The 18,564-nt window shown below is 24.6% G+C and overlaps 2 protein-coding genes across 19 annotated transcripts in view; one reads left to right on the top strand and one right to left on the bottom strand.

The window, feature by feature from the left end:
• The window catches only part of LOC117179954 (vacuolar protein sorting-associated protein VTA1 homolog), a 43,047-nt gene extending 29,269 nt beyond the window's left edge, over positions 1–13,778 (bottom strand). For all 18 annotated transcript variants that reach the window (XM_033372192.1, XM_033372202.1, XM_033372193.1 and 15 more), the window contains exons 1-2: positions 13,595–13,778; positions 3,449–3,865 (exon numbers count right to left, since the gene is read on the bottom strand). In XM_033372192.1, coding sequence (XP_033228083.1) covers positions 3,449–3,865; positions 13,595–13,703 — 526 coding nt within the window. In that variant the 5' untranslated portion in view covers positions 13,704–13,778. The remainder of the gene's footprint in view (positions 1–3,448; positions 3,866–13,594) is intronic.
• A 301-nt stretch (positions 13,779–14,079) lies between these two features.
• The window catches only part of LOC117179821 (jerky protein homolog-like), a 27,259-nt gene continuing 22,774 nt past the window's right edge, over positions 14,080–18,564 (top strand). The window contains exons 1-2 of the mRNA XM_033371958.1: positions 14,080–14,333; positions 17,549–18,466. Coding sequence (XP_033227849.1) covers positions 17,576–18,466 — 891 coding nt within the window. The 5' untranslated portion in view covers positions 14,080–14,333; positions 17,549–17,575. The remainder of the gene's footprint in view (positions 14,334–17,548; positions 18,467–18,564) is intronic.

Here is an 18,564-nt window from a genome sequence, read left to right as displayed (position 1 = left end):
GAAACTATTGCTAGAAAAATATTTCTTAGAAATTTTACTTTTTGTTAAAAATTCGTATTTCTTTGTTGAAAAGTCTATTGAAATCTTATTGCATGAAAATTCATAGAAAATTTAATTTTTGTTTAAAATTTTTTAAAAGTTTCTTTCTGCAAAGTCAATTAAAATAATTTTCGATGAAAAATCAAATATTTTTTTGAAAATTTATATTTTATAAATAAAAATTGATCTGCTTGGAACTATTTCTAAGAAAACTATTTCTTAGAAAATTTACAATTTGTTTAAAATTCGTATTTTGTTGTTAAAAAGCCAATTAAACTCTTATTGAATAAAATTTTTTAGGAAATTTACTTTTTATTTAAAATTTGTTTGTTTTTTTGAAAAGTCAAATGAAATCTTCTTTGTATGAAAAATTAACTATTTTTTTAAGTTCTTCAAATTTATCTTTTTATAAGAAGATTCATCTTTCTTAAATAAAAATACAACTGTTTGTTTGAAAACTAAACTCTTTTGTTAAAAAGTCGTACTTTTTGCTTGAAAGTTATACATTTTTTTCAAAAATTTAACAATTCATAGAAAATGTACTTTTTCTTAAACATTTATATTTTGGTGCTGAATATATATTTATTTATATTTGATGTTCAACTTTTCAACCAAAAATTGTCATTTTTTATTAAAAGTTCCTCTGTTTTAGTACAAATTTTGTTAAAAATTCATCCTCTCTGTTTAAAAAAATCAATCTTTTTAGATTAAAAATTCAATTTTTTGCAAGAAAACTTAATATTTCGATATTAGAAAGTCAACTGGTATTTTTTTAGATGAAAATTCAACAATTTTTTTTAATGATTTTTTTTTTCTAATGAAAATTTATCGGTTTTAAGACAAAATTTAATCTTTTTGGATAAAAATGCAACTATTTGGTAGAGAATTCAACAATTTTATTAAAAAACTATCCTTTTCGGTTAAACAAATTCGTCTTTTTGGATTAAAATGTATATTTTTTTCATGAAAAGTCAACTGACACATTTTTTAACAGAAAATCCAACTATTCTTTTTTATTCAAACATTTTGTTAAAAATTAATCCTTTTCAATTAAAAATTATACTAATTGGGTAACAGTTAAACTAAATTGTTAAACAATTATTTTTTTGATTAAAGGCTTATGTCTTTGCTAAAAATTTAACTGTTGAGAGGAAAAGTATTTTTTTTCTTAAAAATTAATTTTTAAACTAAAAATGAAACTTTTCCATTTTTTCAAGATTGATATTTTTTAATAGAAAATTCTTCTTTTTTGTTAAAAAAATAATAATTTTATTGGATTGAAATTTCAGTTTTGTTGGGTAAAAATGCATCAGTATCACGTAAAATTAATTTTTTGCTGAAATAGAAAAGTTTTGTTGAGTGAAAAATCTTTATTTGTTGAAAATTCGTCTTTTTCTTTTTAAAATTCTTTTCTTTTTTGTATAAATTTCATTTTTTGTATTTGCAATATAAACTATGACATTTTTTTGCCGGGAATTTAACCTTTTAGATTGAAAATTTAACTTTTATGTTAAAAATGAAATTATTTTGTTTTGTTGAAAACTTAACTATTTCGTAGAAAATTTACTTTTTGTTTAAATATTATATTTTAGTGTTAAAAAACGGTATGAAATTTTTTCCAGACGAAAGTTTAACTTTTCAAAAAAAAGATTGTTTTTGTATTAAAAATTCCACTGTTTTAGTACAAATTTCATTATTCTAGGGAAAAAGTCATCTTTTTGGATTGAAAATTCAAGTTTTTTCGTAGAAACTTTTTTGTTTTATTATTAAAAACTTAATATTTTGATCTTTAAAAGTGAACTGGTATCTTTTCTGGGTGAAAATTTAACTATTTTTTGTTGTTGAAAAGACATTCTCTTTGGTTAAAAATTGAATTTTTTCATGAAGTCAACTGAAATATTTTTTAACATAAAATTAAATTATTATTTTTTTTTTGATGAAAATTTATCTTTTTGATTGAGGAATTCATCTGTTTTAATAGAAAATTCTTTTTCTTTCTATCATGAAATGACACTTTTTGATTAAAAATTATTCTTTTTTGCTTGAGTATTCAACTATTTTATTTGAAAGTTTCAGTTCAATAACTTTGTAAAAAGATATTTTCTTTTCAAGATTGATATTATTTAGAAGAAAATTATCCTTTTTTGGTAAAAAAAATAATTTTCTTGACTTGAAATTTAATTCTTGTTGGCATTAGTTTCGTGTAAAACTAATTTTTTGCTAGTCATTTTTTCATAAATTAAATTTTTGTAGAAAAAATTCGTCTTTGACTTAAAGTTCCAACAATTTATACAAACTTTTATTTCTTTCTTCAGTAAAAAATCTTTATTTGTTCAAAATTCGCATTTTTGATTTTAAAACTATTTTTTCTTTTTTGCATAAATTTCATCTTTTTTACTATAATATAAACTATGGCACTTTTTAGTACAAATTTCATCTTTCTTGAAAGAAATGGTAACTATCTGGGAGATAATTAAACAATCTTGTTAAAAATTCATCCTTTTTGTTTGAAAAAAGTAATCATTTTGTATTGAAAATTCGATTATTTTCGTAGAAACTTATTTTTTTGTTAAAAACTTAATACTTCGACCTTGAAAAGTCAACTGGTATCTTTTTGGGATGATAATTCAACTTTTTTTTTAATTAATAAAAAATTCATTTGTTTTAAGAGAAATGTAATATTTGGTGGATAACAATGCAACTATTTGGTAGAGAATTCAACAATTTGGTTGAAAAGACATCCTTTTTGGTTCAAAATTCGTCTTTTTGGATTCAAAATTACATTTTTTTCGTGAAAAGTCAAAATAAATAATTTTTAACAGAAAATTCAACTATTTTTTTTTTAATTTATCTTTTTTATTGAAAATTTCAGATGTTTCAGTAGATATTTAATTGTTTGAAAAATTCGGTTGAATCACTTGGTAAAGAAATCATTTTTTTTCTTTGAAGATTTATATTTTTATTTGACAATTCATCTCTTTTGTTAAAGGTTAAAAAAGGTCATAGTTAAACTACATTGTTAAAACATTTTTTTTGTTTTGGTTTAAAACTCCTTTTTTGGTGACAAAAATCATTTTCTTTGTTTAAAAATTTCATTGTTAATGGTTAAAAATGCATCAGTTTCAAGGAATATTAAATTTTTTGTGAATCTATATTTTTTGTATGAAAGTTCAATTTTTATAGAGAAAATTCTTCTTTTTTTGTTTTTATAATTCTTTTACTTTTTGCATATGTTTCTTCTTTTTTTTTATTGAAATATAAACTTCCGTTACGTAATTTACTTACTACCAGCCGCGATTTCAAAAATACTTAATAAATATTACTGAGTGAATTCCAAAATATATACTTAAAAAAAAACGTTAGCTGAGAATTTAATTATCAAGAGGTTTTTTTTTTTTTAAATTCTTACCAGATCCTTCATCATCCCCTTCTTGCTTCATAGGACCAGGGACCGGAGTTTCCCCATTTTTCAAACAATTGTGGATATAAGCAGCTTTCCATTTGGCATATTTCCTATTTTGCACAGCCTCTTCCGTCAAATCGCCAAAGGTCGTGATGACATCATAAAGAAGTCCGGCAGTGTAAAAACTCTGGATGGTACTCTTTTCAAAGTTCGAGTTTCGATCATTTTTATCTGCATACATGAAGAGCTTTAAAGCCCAATTTTCCAAATGAGCTTGAGCTGCGACGTTGTTGGTTATCGCCTCGTTATCATGCAGAGCCTTTTTCGTGCTCTCCAACCAATCCATCAATTTCATCAGAAAATTGGTCTCTTCAGTGGTTTTTGTCGAAAGTTTTAAACCTGTTTGAAGCGCGTAGAGCCGACCTAAAATACGAGATTTCCCGATCATTCAATCGAAATCGTATTCACAGTCAATTCCGATTTAGGGGTCATCCATAAATATATTTTAAAATATATTAAATATAAAATATATATTTTTTCAAAATTTATTATATATATATATTTTTTTTTTAAATATATTTTTTCTATTGGGAATGGTTCAACTGCGATGCGCCACCTGGTGAGAAAAAAATCCGAACTAGAAAGAATAGGTATAATTTTGAAGATGCATTTTAATTTGCGCATAAAAATGTTTATTATGACATCATTCAGTTTAGAATGCGCATTTCCAAAATCGTCCACTTTAAACAATTTTAAATTTTAATTCTTAAGTGTACATTTTATTTTAAAGAATTTTAAAATGCAGTTTTTCAGACTTGAGCCATTAAAAATTAGAAGCGTTTGAGATCGAAGATGTCAGATAAAAAGCATTTTTAGCTGATCAACTGTGAATTTATATTAATAATGATTTTTTAAATTGAATTGTTCTTTAAGATTTAAAAAGTGAATAATAATTAATTTTAAACGACGATTCGAAATCAGTTCGCAATTTTAGAATTTACAGTTTCAAACTTTAAAAATTATGCAAACTATTACAATTGGAAAGTCTTATTAGTTAAACAAATGTAAACGCCTGATAGAAACTTTATAAAATGTTTTCAATTTTAAAATAACCTCAAAATAATATATTCATAATCAAAAGCTTTTATTAAATTTCACATATTATTTTAGTCTAAAATATTCCATTTTTAAGCCATGCAATTTGAAATTTTTTAATTAGGAAAAATAAGAATGACTTAATATTTAGAAATATCTGTTTATTTAAAATCAGTAATTTTAGTAAAATATTAAAAACTAAATTTTGAACGTTAGATTTTAATTTTTCTATCAAAAAAACATTCAAGGAAGTAATATTTAGATGTTTTGAAAAAATTCAATTTAAAATTTCAACTGATTTGAAATAATTTAAACAAAGCGTCTACGTGTACCGACAAAATCCGGCTATTAGTAACAAAATGTCGATGTAAATAGCCCACGGCCTAATTTAAAACAAAATATAGATTTTGGCAGATTTCGTAGAAAAATATTAAAAATATTTTTAAGAATTTTGAATGGCTTTAAAAGATTAAAAAACATTTCTAAATTTGGAAGCATTTCACGGATTTTTAACCGTTTAAAGTATGAATAATTTAACTTTTAATTTAAAAAGTGTTCAGTTTATAAAAAAATGTAATCGTTCAATTTTTAATGTATCTGCCTAACATTGATTTAAATTATAATATTTTAATCAAATTTAAATTAATAGATTGATTCTTCAATTTAGACTTTAAAGAATTAAAAATGATAACGTTGATTTATATTATTAGAACTGAATCTGAATCTTGGGACCCTCAAATTTACTAAATTCTTAATTTAACTGATTAACTGAATTTAATTAAAAATTGTTCAGTTTAAAAGTGTTAGTAGCTTCCATTTTATACGTGTAAATTATTGATCATTTGAATCAGATTTGAGTACAAAATTATTGAATTAAAAAACTTTTAAACTTAAATTTTAAAAGTTTGAAATTCAAGAGTTCCACTTTAAGTACTATAATTTACAGTTCAGTTTGTATTAATTCAAATCGAAAAATTGTTAGCTTTAGAGTTCGATTTTTTAAAATTTCATTGAGCCTGAAAAATGTTTGCAAACCGGGAAAAACCGGGAATTTTTTTCTTGGATTAAACTGATGATGAAGATGGAAATTCTATCTAAAACTATTTGTTTTTTATGAAGATTTCTTTTTAGAATTCAATCATTGTTTTAAACTTTACAAAACAATCTTAGAAACACTTTTATGCAAAAATTAAAATACAGGTTTAAAATTGTACCTACTCTTACTAGTTCGAGCTTTCGGCACCAGGTGGCGAAATGGTAAACCACCATTCCCAATAAAACATTTTTTTTTCGTGTTGCGTGTTCGAAAATAATCGACACATATTTTTTTATTTCAATGTGATACCCGAAAATTTCGAGATATGATTTTTCAAAATTTAATAATCGGGAAAAATCATTTCTTTTTCAAACGCTCACTGTAAAAGAAATTTTGAATAGAAAAAATTATTCTTTTACTGAAAATACGCATTCACCTACAAGCTTTCCAGAATAGTATAACATATCTCCTCTTGTTTTCTTCATAACAATATAGGGCATTCTTATAAACAATTTTATTTATTTTTAAATTGGAATATTTTTTGTGGTTTTTTTCTACCTTAAAATGTTTCTTCAAGATTCGCAAATACGCAGGAAAAATTTGAGAATGGAGAAATGAAAACTCCAAGTCTTACGAATTTTTTCACGCGTCGTCTGGAACGTAATCGACGGATTATAAAAATTCGTAACACTTGGAGTTTTTATTTCTCCATTCTCAAAATTTTCCTGCACATTTGACAATCGTGAACAAAAATTGTAAGGTAAAAAAAAAACAGAAAAAATGTTTCAAGTTCAAAATAAATAAATTTGTTTATAAAAATGCACTATACTGTTATGAAAAAATAGGAGGTATGTTATACTATTTTGCAAAGATTTTCAAAACTTATTTTACAGTGAGCGATTGAAAACAAATGATTTTTGCCGATTAACAAATTTTGAAAAATCATTTCTCGAGATTTTCGAGTATCACATTGAAATAAAAAAATAAGTGTCCATTATTTTCGAACACAAAATGCGAAAAAAAAATTTTATTTAAAATCTCCCATCTTTATATTGTTTAAAAAAAATTAATTTACTAACCAAACCGATAAATTTTCTACAAAATACATACATTTTAAACTTAAAAAGGATACATTTCTAACACAAAAAAATGGTATAGTGAAATTTTCACATAAAGAAAATTCATTTTTTTTCTGAGAATAAATAATTAATTTAAACAAAAAAGTTAAATGTTAAACCAAAAAGATCAATTTTCCAGCAACAAGATTAATGTTTCACCAAAAAACACGAATTTTCAACAAAGTTATTCAATTTTTAAAGCCAAAAGGATAAATTATCTACAAAACAGTTAAATTTTTAACACAAAAAAGACGAATTTTTAACCAAATAGTTATATTTTCCGCCAAAACGATACATTGTCCATCAACAAGTTTAATTTTTTACTGAAAAAACTCGGATTTTCAACAAAATACATTAATTTTGAATAAAAAAAGGATTAAATTTTAAAGCCAAAAGGACGAATTATTAAATTTTGATACAAAAATAGTTTTATTTTTAACCAAATAGTTCAATCCTTAATCAAACTAAATTAATGTAGATCCAAATAGTTGAATTTTTAATCAGGAAGAATAAAATTCAATCAATTTTCAATAACAAATATGAATTTTTCAGGAAAAAGATTAATTTTTTACTAAAAAATATGAATTTTCAACAAAAAACATTAATTTTCAACCAAATTATTACACCTTAAAGCCAAAAGGAGAAATTATCTATAAAAAGATTGAATTTTCAACACAAACAGACGAATTTTAACCAAATAGTTATATTTTTATCCAAAAAGATAAATTTTCCAGCAAAAAGATTAATGTTTGACCAAAAAACACGAATTTTCAACCCAAAAATATGATTTAAAACAAAATTAATTTTCTTCCAAATAAATAAATTTTGATACAAAATAGTTTAATTTTTAACCAAATAGTTGAATACTTAAGAAAACCAAGTTAATTTAGAAACAAACAGTTGAATTTTTAACCAGAAAGAATAATTTTACAACAAAGAATATTTTTGGCAAAAAAAAACGAATTTTGAACAAAAAACATGGAATCTTCAACTAAACAGGATCATTTTTTGCCAAAAATGCAATTGTTACATTGTTAATTAAAAAATTCATTCTAAGGCCAAGGAGGCGAATCATTAAAAAATATGAATTTTTTACACAGTAGTTCAACTTTCAACCAAGTGCCTGCATTTTCAATTAAAAAAGATTAATTTTTAACTAAATATATAGTTCAATTTTTACTCAAAAATATGATTTTTTCAGCAAGAAGATTAGTTCTACCAAAAGTTATGAATTTTCAAAAAAAAAAGACATTCTTTTTTAAGAAAACTGTTGAACTTTCTACCCAAAAATAGAAATTTTTTAACAATAAAATTAATTTTCGACCAAATAGTTTAATCTTTAACCAGATTGTTGAATCTTCAACAAAATCAGATTAATTTTGATCCAAATAGTTGCATTTTTAATAAAAAAAGATGAATTTTCAGCTAGAAAAGATCAATTTTCAAAAAAATATATCAATTTTCACCCAGAAATGAAAATGAAAAATGAAAATTTAAATCCAAACAGTTGTATTTTTAAATATAAATGATGAATTTTTATCTAGAAAATATCAATTTTCAACCAAGAATGAAATAATTACATTGATATTTAAAAACAAATTCTCAACCAAAAAAAACTCATTTTCAACCGAAAAGTTTAATTTTCTAACAAATTATTGAATCCTCAACCGAAGTAGAATAATTTAAATCCAAATATTGGAATTTTTTTAATAAAGTAGATCAATGTTAAATAAAAAATATCAGTTTAAAAAAAAATTCAATTTTCAACCAAAAATGAAATAGTTACATTGTTAATTAAAAAAAATCTCAATTGAAAAAAACTAATTTTTAACCGAAAATCTTAATATTTACCGAACTTGTTGAATCTTCGACCAAACTGGATTAATTTAAATCCAAACAGTTGCATTTTTAATTAAAACTTATTATGTTTTAACTAGAAAATATCAATTTTCACCCAAAAATGAAATAGATACATTGCTAGTTAAAAAAATTCTAAAAAGAAAATGAATTTTTAACAAACCAGTAATATTTTCAACCAGAGAAATAAATTTTCGACAGAAATAATGAATTTTAAAATTATTCATTTTTAACAAAAAGCTAAATTTTCAACTAAGAAGATTAATGTTCTAACAAAAAAATAACTAATTTTCGAACAAAAGAAACCATTAATTTTCAAGAAAATTGTTGAATTTCAAGGTCTTTTAAATTAAACCCAATCAGCAATATTTGTTTTTAATCAAAAAGGATAAATTTTCAGCTAGAAAAGATTAATTTTTCAATAAAAATATTATTTTTCAACAAAAAATGTAATAGTTACATTTTTAGTTAAATAAATTAATTCTCAACAAAGAAAAAAATCAAATTTTCAACAAAAAGTTACATTTTCATCAAGAGAGATGAATTTGCAACTAAAATAATAAATCTTAATAAAAACAAAATTTTCAAGAAAACAATTCAACTTTTCAACTCAGTAGCTGGATTTCTGATTTAAAAAACATGACTTTACCACAAAATAGTTGCATTTTCAAGAAAAAAAATTCAATTTTCAATCAAATATTAAAATTCTTAACCGAACGAGATGAATTCTGAACTAAGAATTCTTAGGAACAAAATTCAAGGTCATTTCAAGGTATAGTTTTTAACCAGGTAGTTAAATTTGAACAAAAAAAAATATTTTTTTAAACAAAAAAGTTAATATGACTCGAACAGTTTAATTTTCTTCCAAATAGTTTAATTGAATTTTTAACCAGAAAGAATAATTTTTCAAGAAAGAATAATTTTGGACCAAAAAAGATGAATTTTGAACAAAATACATGAATCTTCAACTAAAGAGGATCAACTTTTAGCCAAAAATTACGAAAATGAATTCTAAAGCAAAGAGAAACAACAGATTTTCAACAAAATATTTAAATTTTCAACCAAAAAGATGAATATTAAAAAAAATCAATTTTCAACAAAAGACTTAAACTCAAAAGAGGATTTTTTAACCTTGAAGATTAATTTTCTATAAATGGAACGGTTAAATTTTCAACCAAGCAGGCGAATCATTAAAAAATATGAATTGTTTACACAGTAGTTCAAATTTCAACCAAGTACTTGAATTTTCAACTAAAAAATATTAATTTTTAACAAAAAAAATTGTTTCATTTTCAACCAAAAATATGAATTTTTCAGCAAGAAGATTAATGTTCTACCCAAAGTCATGAATTTTCGAAAAAAAAACATTAATTTTCAACAAGATTATTCAATTTTTATTTTAAAAGGATGAGTGATCTACAAAACTTGAGAATTTTCATCATAAAAATATAACTTTTTAAGAATAAAATTTAATTTCTACCAAAAAGTTAAATTTTTATGAAAATAGTTTAATTTTTAACCGAATAATTTAATTTTCTACCGAACTATTAAATCCTGAACTAAGCCAGATGAATTTAAACCCAAACAGTTGCATTTTGAATAAAAAGAGGATAAATTTTCCATAAATTAAAAATTTTATAAAAATAGTTTAATTTTTTACAAAAAAGTGTTGTATCCTCAACAAAAACAGATTAATTTAAATACAAATAATTGCATTTCAATTTAAAAAACGAGGAATTTTCAGTTGGAAAAGACCAATTTGAAATCAAATATATCAATTTTTAACCACAAATGAAATAGTTACATTGATTTTTTAAAAAAATCTCAATAAAAAAAATAATTTTTAACCGAATATTTTAATTTTCTACCAAATTGTTGAATCCACGACCGAAATAGAACAATTTAAATCCAAATATTTGCATTTTTAACTAAAGTAGATCCATTTTTAATTTAAAATATCAATTTTCAAACAAAAATTGAAATTTTGAACCAAAAATAAAATAGTTACATTGCGAATTTAAAAAAAAATAAGTTGTAACCGAATATTTTAATTTGCTACCAAATTGTTGAATCCGCAACCGAAATAGAATAATTGAAATCCAAATATTTGCATTTTTAACTAAAGTAGATCAAATTTTAATAAAAAATATCAGTTTTCAAACAAAAATGTTAATTTTCAACCAAAAATAAAATAGTAACACGGTCAATTAAAAAAAAATAATTTGTAACCAAATATTTTAATATTCTACCAAATTATTGAATCCTCAACCGAACCAGATTAATTGAAATCCAAACAGTTGCATTTTTAATTAATACTTGTAAATTTATGACCAGAAAATATAAATTTTCAACCAAAAATGAAATAGTTACATTGATATTTAAAAATATGCTAAAACAAAAAAAAACAACCATTTTTTCAACCAAATAGTTTAAAGGTCTACCAAATTCTTAACTTATCAACCCAAACAGATTAATTTCAATACAAATAGTTGATTTTTAAATTAAAAACGATGAAATTTTAAACAAAAATAGATTAATTTTCAATTAAAAATATCAATTTTCAATAAAAGATATCATTTTTCAATATAAAATACCAATTTTCAATCAAAATATCAATTTTCAACCAAAAATGAAATAGTTACATTGATATTAAAAAAAATTCTTAAACAAAAAATACTGATTTTCAACCGAAGAGTTTAATTTTGTACCAAATTGTTGAATTTTCAAACAAACCAGATTAATTGAAATCATTTTAAATTTTAAATTAAAAATAAAATAAAAAATTTTTAATTAAAAAGGATGAATTTTTAACTAAAATAGATCATTTTTCAATCAAAAATATTAGTTTTATATAAACAGTATGAATCTTCAATCAAAATATCAATTTTCGACCAAAACTGAAATAGTTACATTGTTTGTGAAAAAAATTCTTACAAAAAAAAATAATAATTTTCAACCAAATAGTTAAATTTTCTACCAAATTGTGGAATCCTCAACCAGAGTAGAATAATTTATATCCAAATATTTGCACTTTTAACGAAATTAGATCAATTTTCAATAAAAAAATATCAGTTTTCAAAAAAAAAACAATTCAATTTTCAACCAAAAATTAAATAGTTACTTTGTCAATTTACAAAAAAATATCAATAAAAAAATTAATTTTTAACCGAATATTATAATTTTCTACCAAATTGTTGAATCTTAAACGAAACCAGATTAATTTAAATCCAAATAGTTGCATTTTTAATTAAAAATTATGAATTTTTACTAGAAAGTATCAATTTTTAAACAAAAATGAAATAATGACATTGATATTTAAAAAAAATCTCAATTAAAAATAAAGTTATCTTTCAATCAAAGAGTTTAATTTTCAATGAAAATTTTCAACCAAAACTAAACAATTACATTGTTAGTTAAGAAAAAATCTTATAAAAAAACAACTAATTTTCAATCGAATGGTTTAATTTTCTACCAAATTGTTGAATCCTCAACCAGAATATAATATTTTAAATCCAAATATTTGAACTTTTAACTCAAGTAGATCAATTTTCAATCAAAAATATTAGTTTTCCATAAAAAATTCAATTTTCAACCAAAAATTAAATAGTTTAACATCTTTCAAATACTTTCGAAATCTTCCGCATTCGTTTAAAACCATTGAAATATTTGAAATCATTCAAAATCTTCAAAATGTTTTAAAATCTTTGAAATCTGATGTACTTGTCCTCTCTTAGAAATCTTTAGAATTCTTATTTTCCTCTTAAATGTTTATGAAATTTTTATTAATTTTTTGAAATATTTGTGAAATCTTTTGTATTCATTTGAAATCATTGAAATATTTTTTAATTGTATAAAATCTTTTGGCATCTTAGAAATCGATATACACGCCTTTTCCGAATCTTTTAAATCCTTGCAATTTTTATAAAATGTTCGAAAACTTTGGGAAATTTTGGTTAAGTCATTGAAATCTTTGTCAAAGCTTTTCAAAGATTTGTGAAATTTTTCTTAAATCTTTGTTTGTGAAATCTCTTTAATTTGTTCAAGTCATTGAATTATTTGAAATCTTCCTCAAATCTTTTCAAATATTCTAAAATGTTTTTAAAACTTTTGAAATCTTCAAAATGTTTTAAAAACTTAAACAACTGGTTTACTCTACCCTTTTTTAAATCATTTAAATCCCTTAAATCTTTTGAAAGTTTTAAAAGCTTTTTGAAATTCTTGTGAAACATTTTAAATATTTTAACAATTGTTAAACAGAAAAGTTAAAAATTGAAATAATGCCATGTTAATAAATTTTAAACTTGTTTGGTTTTCATGTAAATAATACAAAATTGCATAATTTTGGATGTAGAATTTAAACTTTTAACATTCTGTCGTTTTAAATCAAATAAAATTTTCAAATTATAGAATTTTCCATTAAAATCTTTTACTGTCAAATAGTTGTGTAATAAAATGTATTAAAATTGGAATGACATGTTGACAGCATTAAAAAATATTTGTTTTTAATTTAAATAATTGAAAATTATCTACATTTTGATTCAAAATTAAGATTTTTTTTTATTCAAAACAAAATTCTTCAAAACTGCAATTTTCAATTATAATCTTTTATTATTAAATAGTTGTATAATTAAAAAGGTTAAGTTTGAAATAATTACATGTTAATAAAATTCTAAGCTATTTTGCTTTAATTTCAATAATTAAAATATTATATATTTGGATTTGGAATTTAAACGTTCAATAATTTGTCGTTAAAAATTTGAATTGTTTTAAATTGTAAAACATAAAATTAAATTTTCAGGTTCAAAAAAAATTCAAGGGGAATTCCAGGTTTCCAAGGTCGCAGGAGACCCTGCGAACCAAAAATAGAATAGACTTTTTAACAAAAACTAGTTAAATTTTCTTGTTCAATTCTATTAATTTAGTTCACATTAAAGCGAAAAAATGAGAAAAAGGAAATATTTGAGTTATGATCACTATAAATGTCAGATTTACCGAAGCTTGCAAAGGTTTCGGAACTTCGGATGTATAAACATAACCTCTACTTACACCAATAACTAACGACAGGATCACGTTGATCATGCTCCGCAGCAATTTTTAAATAATGTTGAATGCTCTTCAAAGGCGCAGGAGTTGGAGGCAAGACTGGCCCTGACATTTTTGATTTTAATTACAAATGTAAGAAATAATTTTTTACATGTAGATTCTGTCAGACTTCTGACGACAGACTGCGTCAAACTGTCAAACTATATCGATAGATGTGTAGCCATTTTGATTTTCACGAAAATATCGAATTTCGATTTTTTGTAATTTTTTTCTTTCTCTTAAAAGAGAATTATTCATTTACAGATTTCATTTTTCTGTAATCACAAGGATTATAGCGGTACTTTATCGAATAAGTACAATTTTTATTTTTGAATGTTCAAAGTTTTTATCTGAAAACTTTTTTTTTCTGGCGGGTATTTTCAAATTAAATAAGTGGATTACTTCGTTCTGTCAACCCAATAAACATAACCTACACGACCTAAACAAGTTACACAAACAGGTGTCATTAACGCCATTAGTCGTTTAAATAACCAAGAAAATGTAGCTCGTTTTTAACCACTTTAACATATTTTATTAAAAATTTTAAAGCGCATTTTAAAACCTTTTAAAGATAAAAAGTATTGTGAAGGTTATAACCATATTTTTGTCAATTATAATTGAATGTTTTGTACATAGTGTTTAGATTTCGAAACTTCTGTTCTTCGTTTTCTGAAAATCTCCTGGAACTCTTATTTATTTAGGTGTGAGTATAAATGTTGTTTACTTCAGTAGTTTTCCAATGAAAATAATACAGAATGGTGTCAATTTTAAAATTTAAATTACTTAACCTAGTATGAACATAACCTCTATTCGATTCTTTAGTTTTCCTTTTTTGATTTATTGTGTTATTTAAAATATTTGATAACCAACTAATGTTTAACCAAAATTATCATTTTCTACGATTAAAACAAAAACTTTGCATCTTATTAAAATAAATAATTAGTAACCAATTTTTCAATCTTTTTTTGGTAAATAACTTTTGTCTATTAATTTTTTTCGCATCTTGTACAACTTTTGTGTTTCAATTTTTTTAGATTCTTGTGCTGGTTTTCCTAAAATTTAATTTAAAAAATTTGAATAGTTATTTTTTTACAATAAAAAAAAGCTCCGGGTCTTATCAAAAAATAATTATTCAAAAATCTCTCGAACTTTTTTTTGGTGAACAACGTTTGTCTATTAGTTTTTTTTTTCGTATCTTGTATTCAAATATTCATAGTTGCTTCCTCCTGACGATTAAAAAATTAATTTTTTGACTGAAATTGTAATTACTTCGGTAAAAGTTCTTTGGTTGAAAATGTAACTTTGTTGTAGAAAATTCGTTTTTTTTTTTTAATTTAAATTTAATTCTTTACTTGAAAATGCAACTTTTCCCTTTTTCGTTGAAAATTGATCATTTTTAGTCAAAAATTTATCTCAAATGGTAGAAAAGTAATATTTTTTGTTTAAATTGCTCCTACTTTGGTTAAAATGAACTTTTTTGTTGAAAATGCGAGATTTTTTACAAAATAATCTGCCTTTTGGCGTATATTTAAACAACTTGAATGAAAAATTTTTTCCTTCTTAACTGAAAAACCATTTATTTGTTGAAAATTTTCTCTTTGCTAGGAAAATTTAACTTTAACAATATTTAACAATTTAAATGTAACTATGAGTTTTTAACTGAAATAGTTAAATTTTCAACAAAAAAATTAATTTTTTCTATAAAAGATAAATTGTTAACCAAAAAATAATGGAATTTTTGGTTAAAAAAATTAATCTTCGACCAAACCGGTGAATTTTCAACTAAAACTATACAATATTAAATTGGAATAAGTTAACACAAAAACTAGCTTTAAAAAAACTAACTTAAAAGATGGTTGCATTTTCAAACAAAATGATGAATTTTCAAAGAAAATTTTAAATATTTATGAATTTTGATCTAAAATGATGAATCTTTAACTAGAATATTTAAATTTTTCACCAACTAAAGAAATTTTTAATCAAGAGGATTAATTTTTAAATAATAATTTTCAACCAGAAAAGAAACCAATTTTTAACAAAACAAATAAAGTATCGAAACAAAATTCCTTTTCATGCCAAGAAAAAAGAAGTTTTTTATCAATTATCTCATATTTCAACCAAAGAAATTAATTTTTATTAAAAGTAATGAATCTTGAACCAGAAAATTTAATTTTTAACAAAATAGTTTAACTTTCAACCAAGTAATTTTATTTCCAACATAAGAGACGAATTTTCACCTAAAATGATCATTGATAAATTATACTTACATTTTTAACAAGAAGATTCTTGAAAAGAAAAAAATCATTTTCTATAAAAAAAATATCCATTTTTAACCAAATATGTGTATTTTCAACGAAATAGTTGAATTTACAATTAAAAAAGATATATTTTCAATCAAATTTTCAGTTGAAGGAGTTAATTTTCAACGAAACTGATGAATTTTTAACTCAAATTATAAATCTTCAACTAGAATACTTGAAATTTATGCCAAATATATGATTTTTCAAACATGAAGATTAATTTTTTACAAAACAGGAGAATTTTTCACAAAGTACATAAATTTTCAAAGAACAGGTTTAATTTCTATGTAAAAAATATCAATTTTAAACCCAATAGTTGAAATTTTATTCAGAAATGACACATTTTCAACCAAAAATAGAATCGTTAAATTTTATGTTAAAAATCTAATTCTTAACAAACATAAAACCAACGGATTTTCAGCCAAATAGTTAAATTTTCTACGGAATAATTCAATTTTTAGTGTAAAAAATTGATTATCAACAAAGTAGATTTTCATCGAGAGACAAATTTTCAATTTTTACTGAAGAAAGATGAATTCGCAAAGAATCATTGTTTTAAAAAATGTCCGTTCTGTGTCAAAAATTTCTTGTTTCAATTCAGGGAAATTAGGAATAAGCGAATAAAAACGCGATAAATCTATTTTTTTGCAACAAGGGCCGAAAGGAGAAGATTTGTCCCGCGGATTTTCCCATAGGAAAAATACTTTCGCCTCTTTGTTGCGTATAGTATTTTATTCCACCCCCGACCGTGGCCACCTTTTAAACCTGAAAAGCGGGTCCGAAGCATTTTTCTATAGCTTTTTTCGCACCTTGAATTCTGATTGACTAATTTTTACTTTCGCCCCACTGATTTTATATTCGCCCTGCTAATTTTACTTTCGCCCCGCTGATTTTACTTTCGCCCTGATAATTTTACTTTCGCCCCGCTGATTTTACTTTCGCCCCGCTAATTTTACTTTCGCTCCGAAAAATTCAATTTCGCCCTGCTAATTTTACTTTTATCCCGATACTTTTACTTTCGTCCCGCTGATTTTACTTTCGCCCTGCTAATTTCACTTTCGCCCTGCTAATTTTACTTTCGTCCCGCTAATTTTACTTTCGCCCCGCTGATTTTACTTTCGTCCCGCTGATTTTACTTTCGCCACGCTGATTTCACTTTCGCCCCGCAGATTTTACTGTTGCACCGCTGATTTTATTGTCGCCCCGCTGATTTTACTGTTGCACCGCTGATTTTACTTTCGCCCCGAAAATTTTACTGTCGCCCCGCAAATTTTATTTTCGTCCCAATAATTTTACTTTCGCTCCGCAAAATTCATTTTTGGCCCTGCTAATTTTACTTTCGTCCCGCTGATTTTACTTTCGCCCCGCTAATTTTACTTTCGTGCCGCAAAATTCACTTTCGCCCTGCTAATTTCACTTTCGCCCCGCTAATTTTACTTTCGCCCCGCTGATTTTACTTTCGCCCCGCAAATGCGGTTTGCGGGAAATATATGCTACTTTCGCCCCTATTTTCAGGGGCAAAAGGTTGCCATTCGGGCCGAGTGTGGAATAAATTAAATTCCTGTTCTTTCCCGGTTTCCCGGTCAAGACGTTAATCTTCTAAAATCCTTTCTCTCAGCTCGGGTCTAGTTTCAAGTCAAAGAGGATGAGTATTAAACGAAGAAAAATACTTTATCTGGACCAAGACGAACGACTTGAAATAACAAATTGGTTAAATGCAAGAACGAGTGTCGCAATAGTGGCTCGCGAATTCGGAATTTCGGAAGCGACAGTTCGACGAATAGGCAGAGAAGATAAAAAGTTGTTGAAACTTGGCTTGAAGGTAAAACCTATTCATAAAAGAAGTTCGCAACAAAAGAAACGTCTTCTTCTCGACGAATGTCTGCTTTTATGGTACAAGCAGAGAAGAGCCTTAAGTGAATCAGTTGTCTCAGCAATAATTAAAGACACAGCTCGAAGTATGAGCGAAACCTGGCCCGAATTAGAAGAATTTAGTGGCACCAATGCCTGGTTTTCTAGATTTAGGAATCGGCACGGTATCAAAGTCAAATATGCTCTTCGAAATGTGAAGAGTTTTTGGAACTCGGAAGACCACCAAGAATTCCAGACGCATCTTGCCGAACTGAAGAAGGAACACGGAGTTGAAGATCATCAAGTTTATGATGCGGATGAAATCGAAGTTTATTGGAGGCTCTTGCCGAATAAACTTGGCCAGAAAGTTTATGAGGACAAAGTGACAGTCATGGTTTGTACTAATGCAACTGGAACTCACAAGGTCCCATTGCTTGTTATTGGGAGCGAGAAAAATCCTAAATGTTTCGAGGGCGTATCGAAACTTCCGGTTTATTATGTGGCGCAGAAAGATGCGCTGATGGATAGAGAGCTTTTACTTTATTGGTATGAAAACGTATTTTTGCCCTCGGTTCGAGAATATCATAGTGAGACCCAGAAGACGGAAAAAGTACTATTGATTATGGACACGGCTCCGTTTCGGCCTACAAAAGCGGATTTTGATTCCTTCGAACCGATGAGCACAGTATGTATCTACGAGGGTAGTTCAATAAGTCCTTAGAATGAAGTATAAAAACAATTTTTTTTGGGTAAACTTTTTTTTATTTTTCAACATAATCTCCT

Source organism: Belonocnema kinseyi, chromosome 9, assembly GCF_010883055.1.
Source record: "Belonocnema kinseyi isolate 2016_QV_RU_SX_M_011 chromosome 9, B_treatae_v1, whole genome shotgun sequence".
Taxonomy (NCBI): domain Eukaryota; kingdom Metazoa; phylum Arthropoda; class Insecta; order Hymenoptera; family Cynipidae; genus Belonocnema; species Belonocnema kinseyi.
The sequence above is the reverse complement of the archived record's forward strand: the minus strand, read 5'-3'. Positions and strand labels throughout refer to the sequence as shown.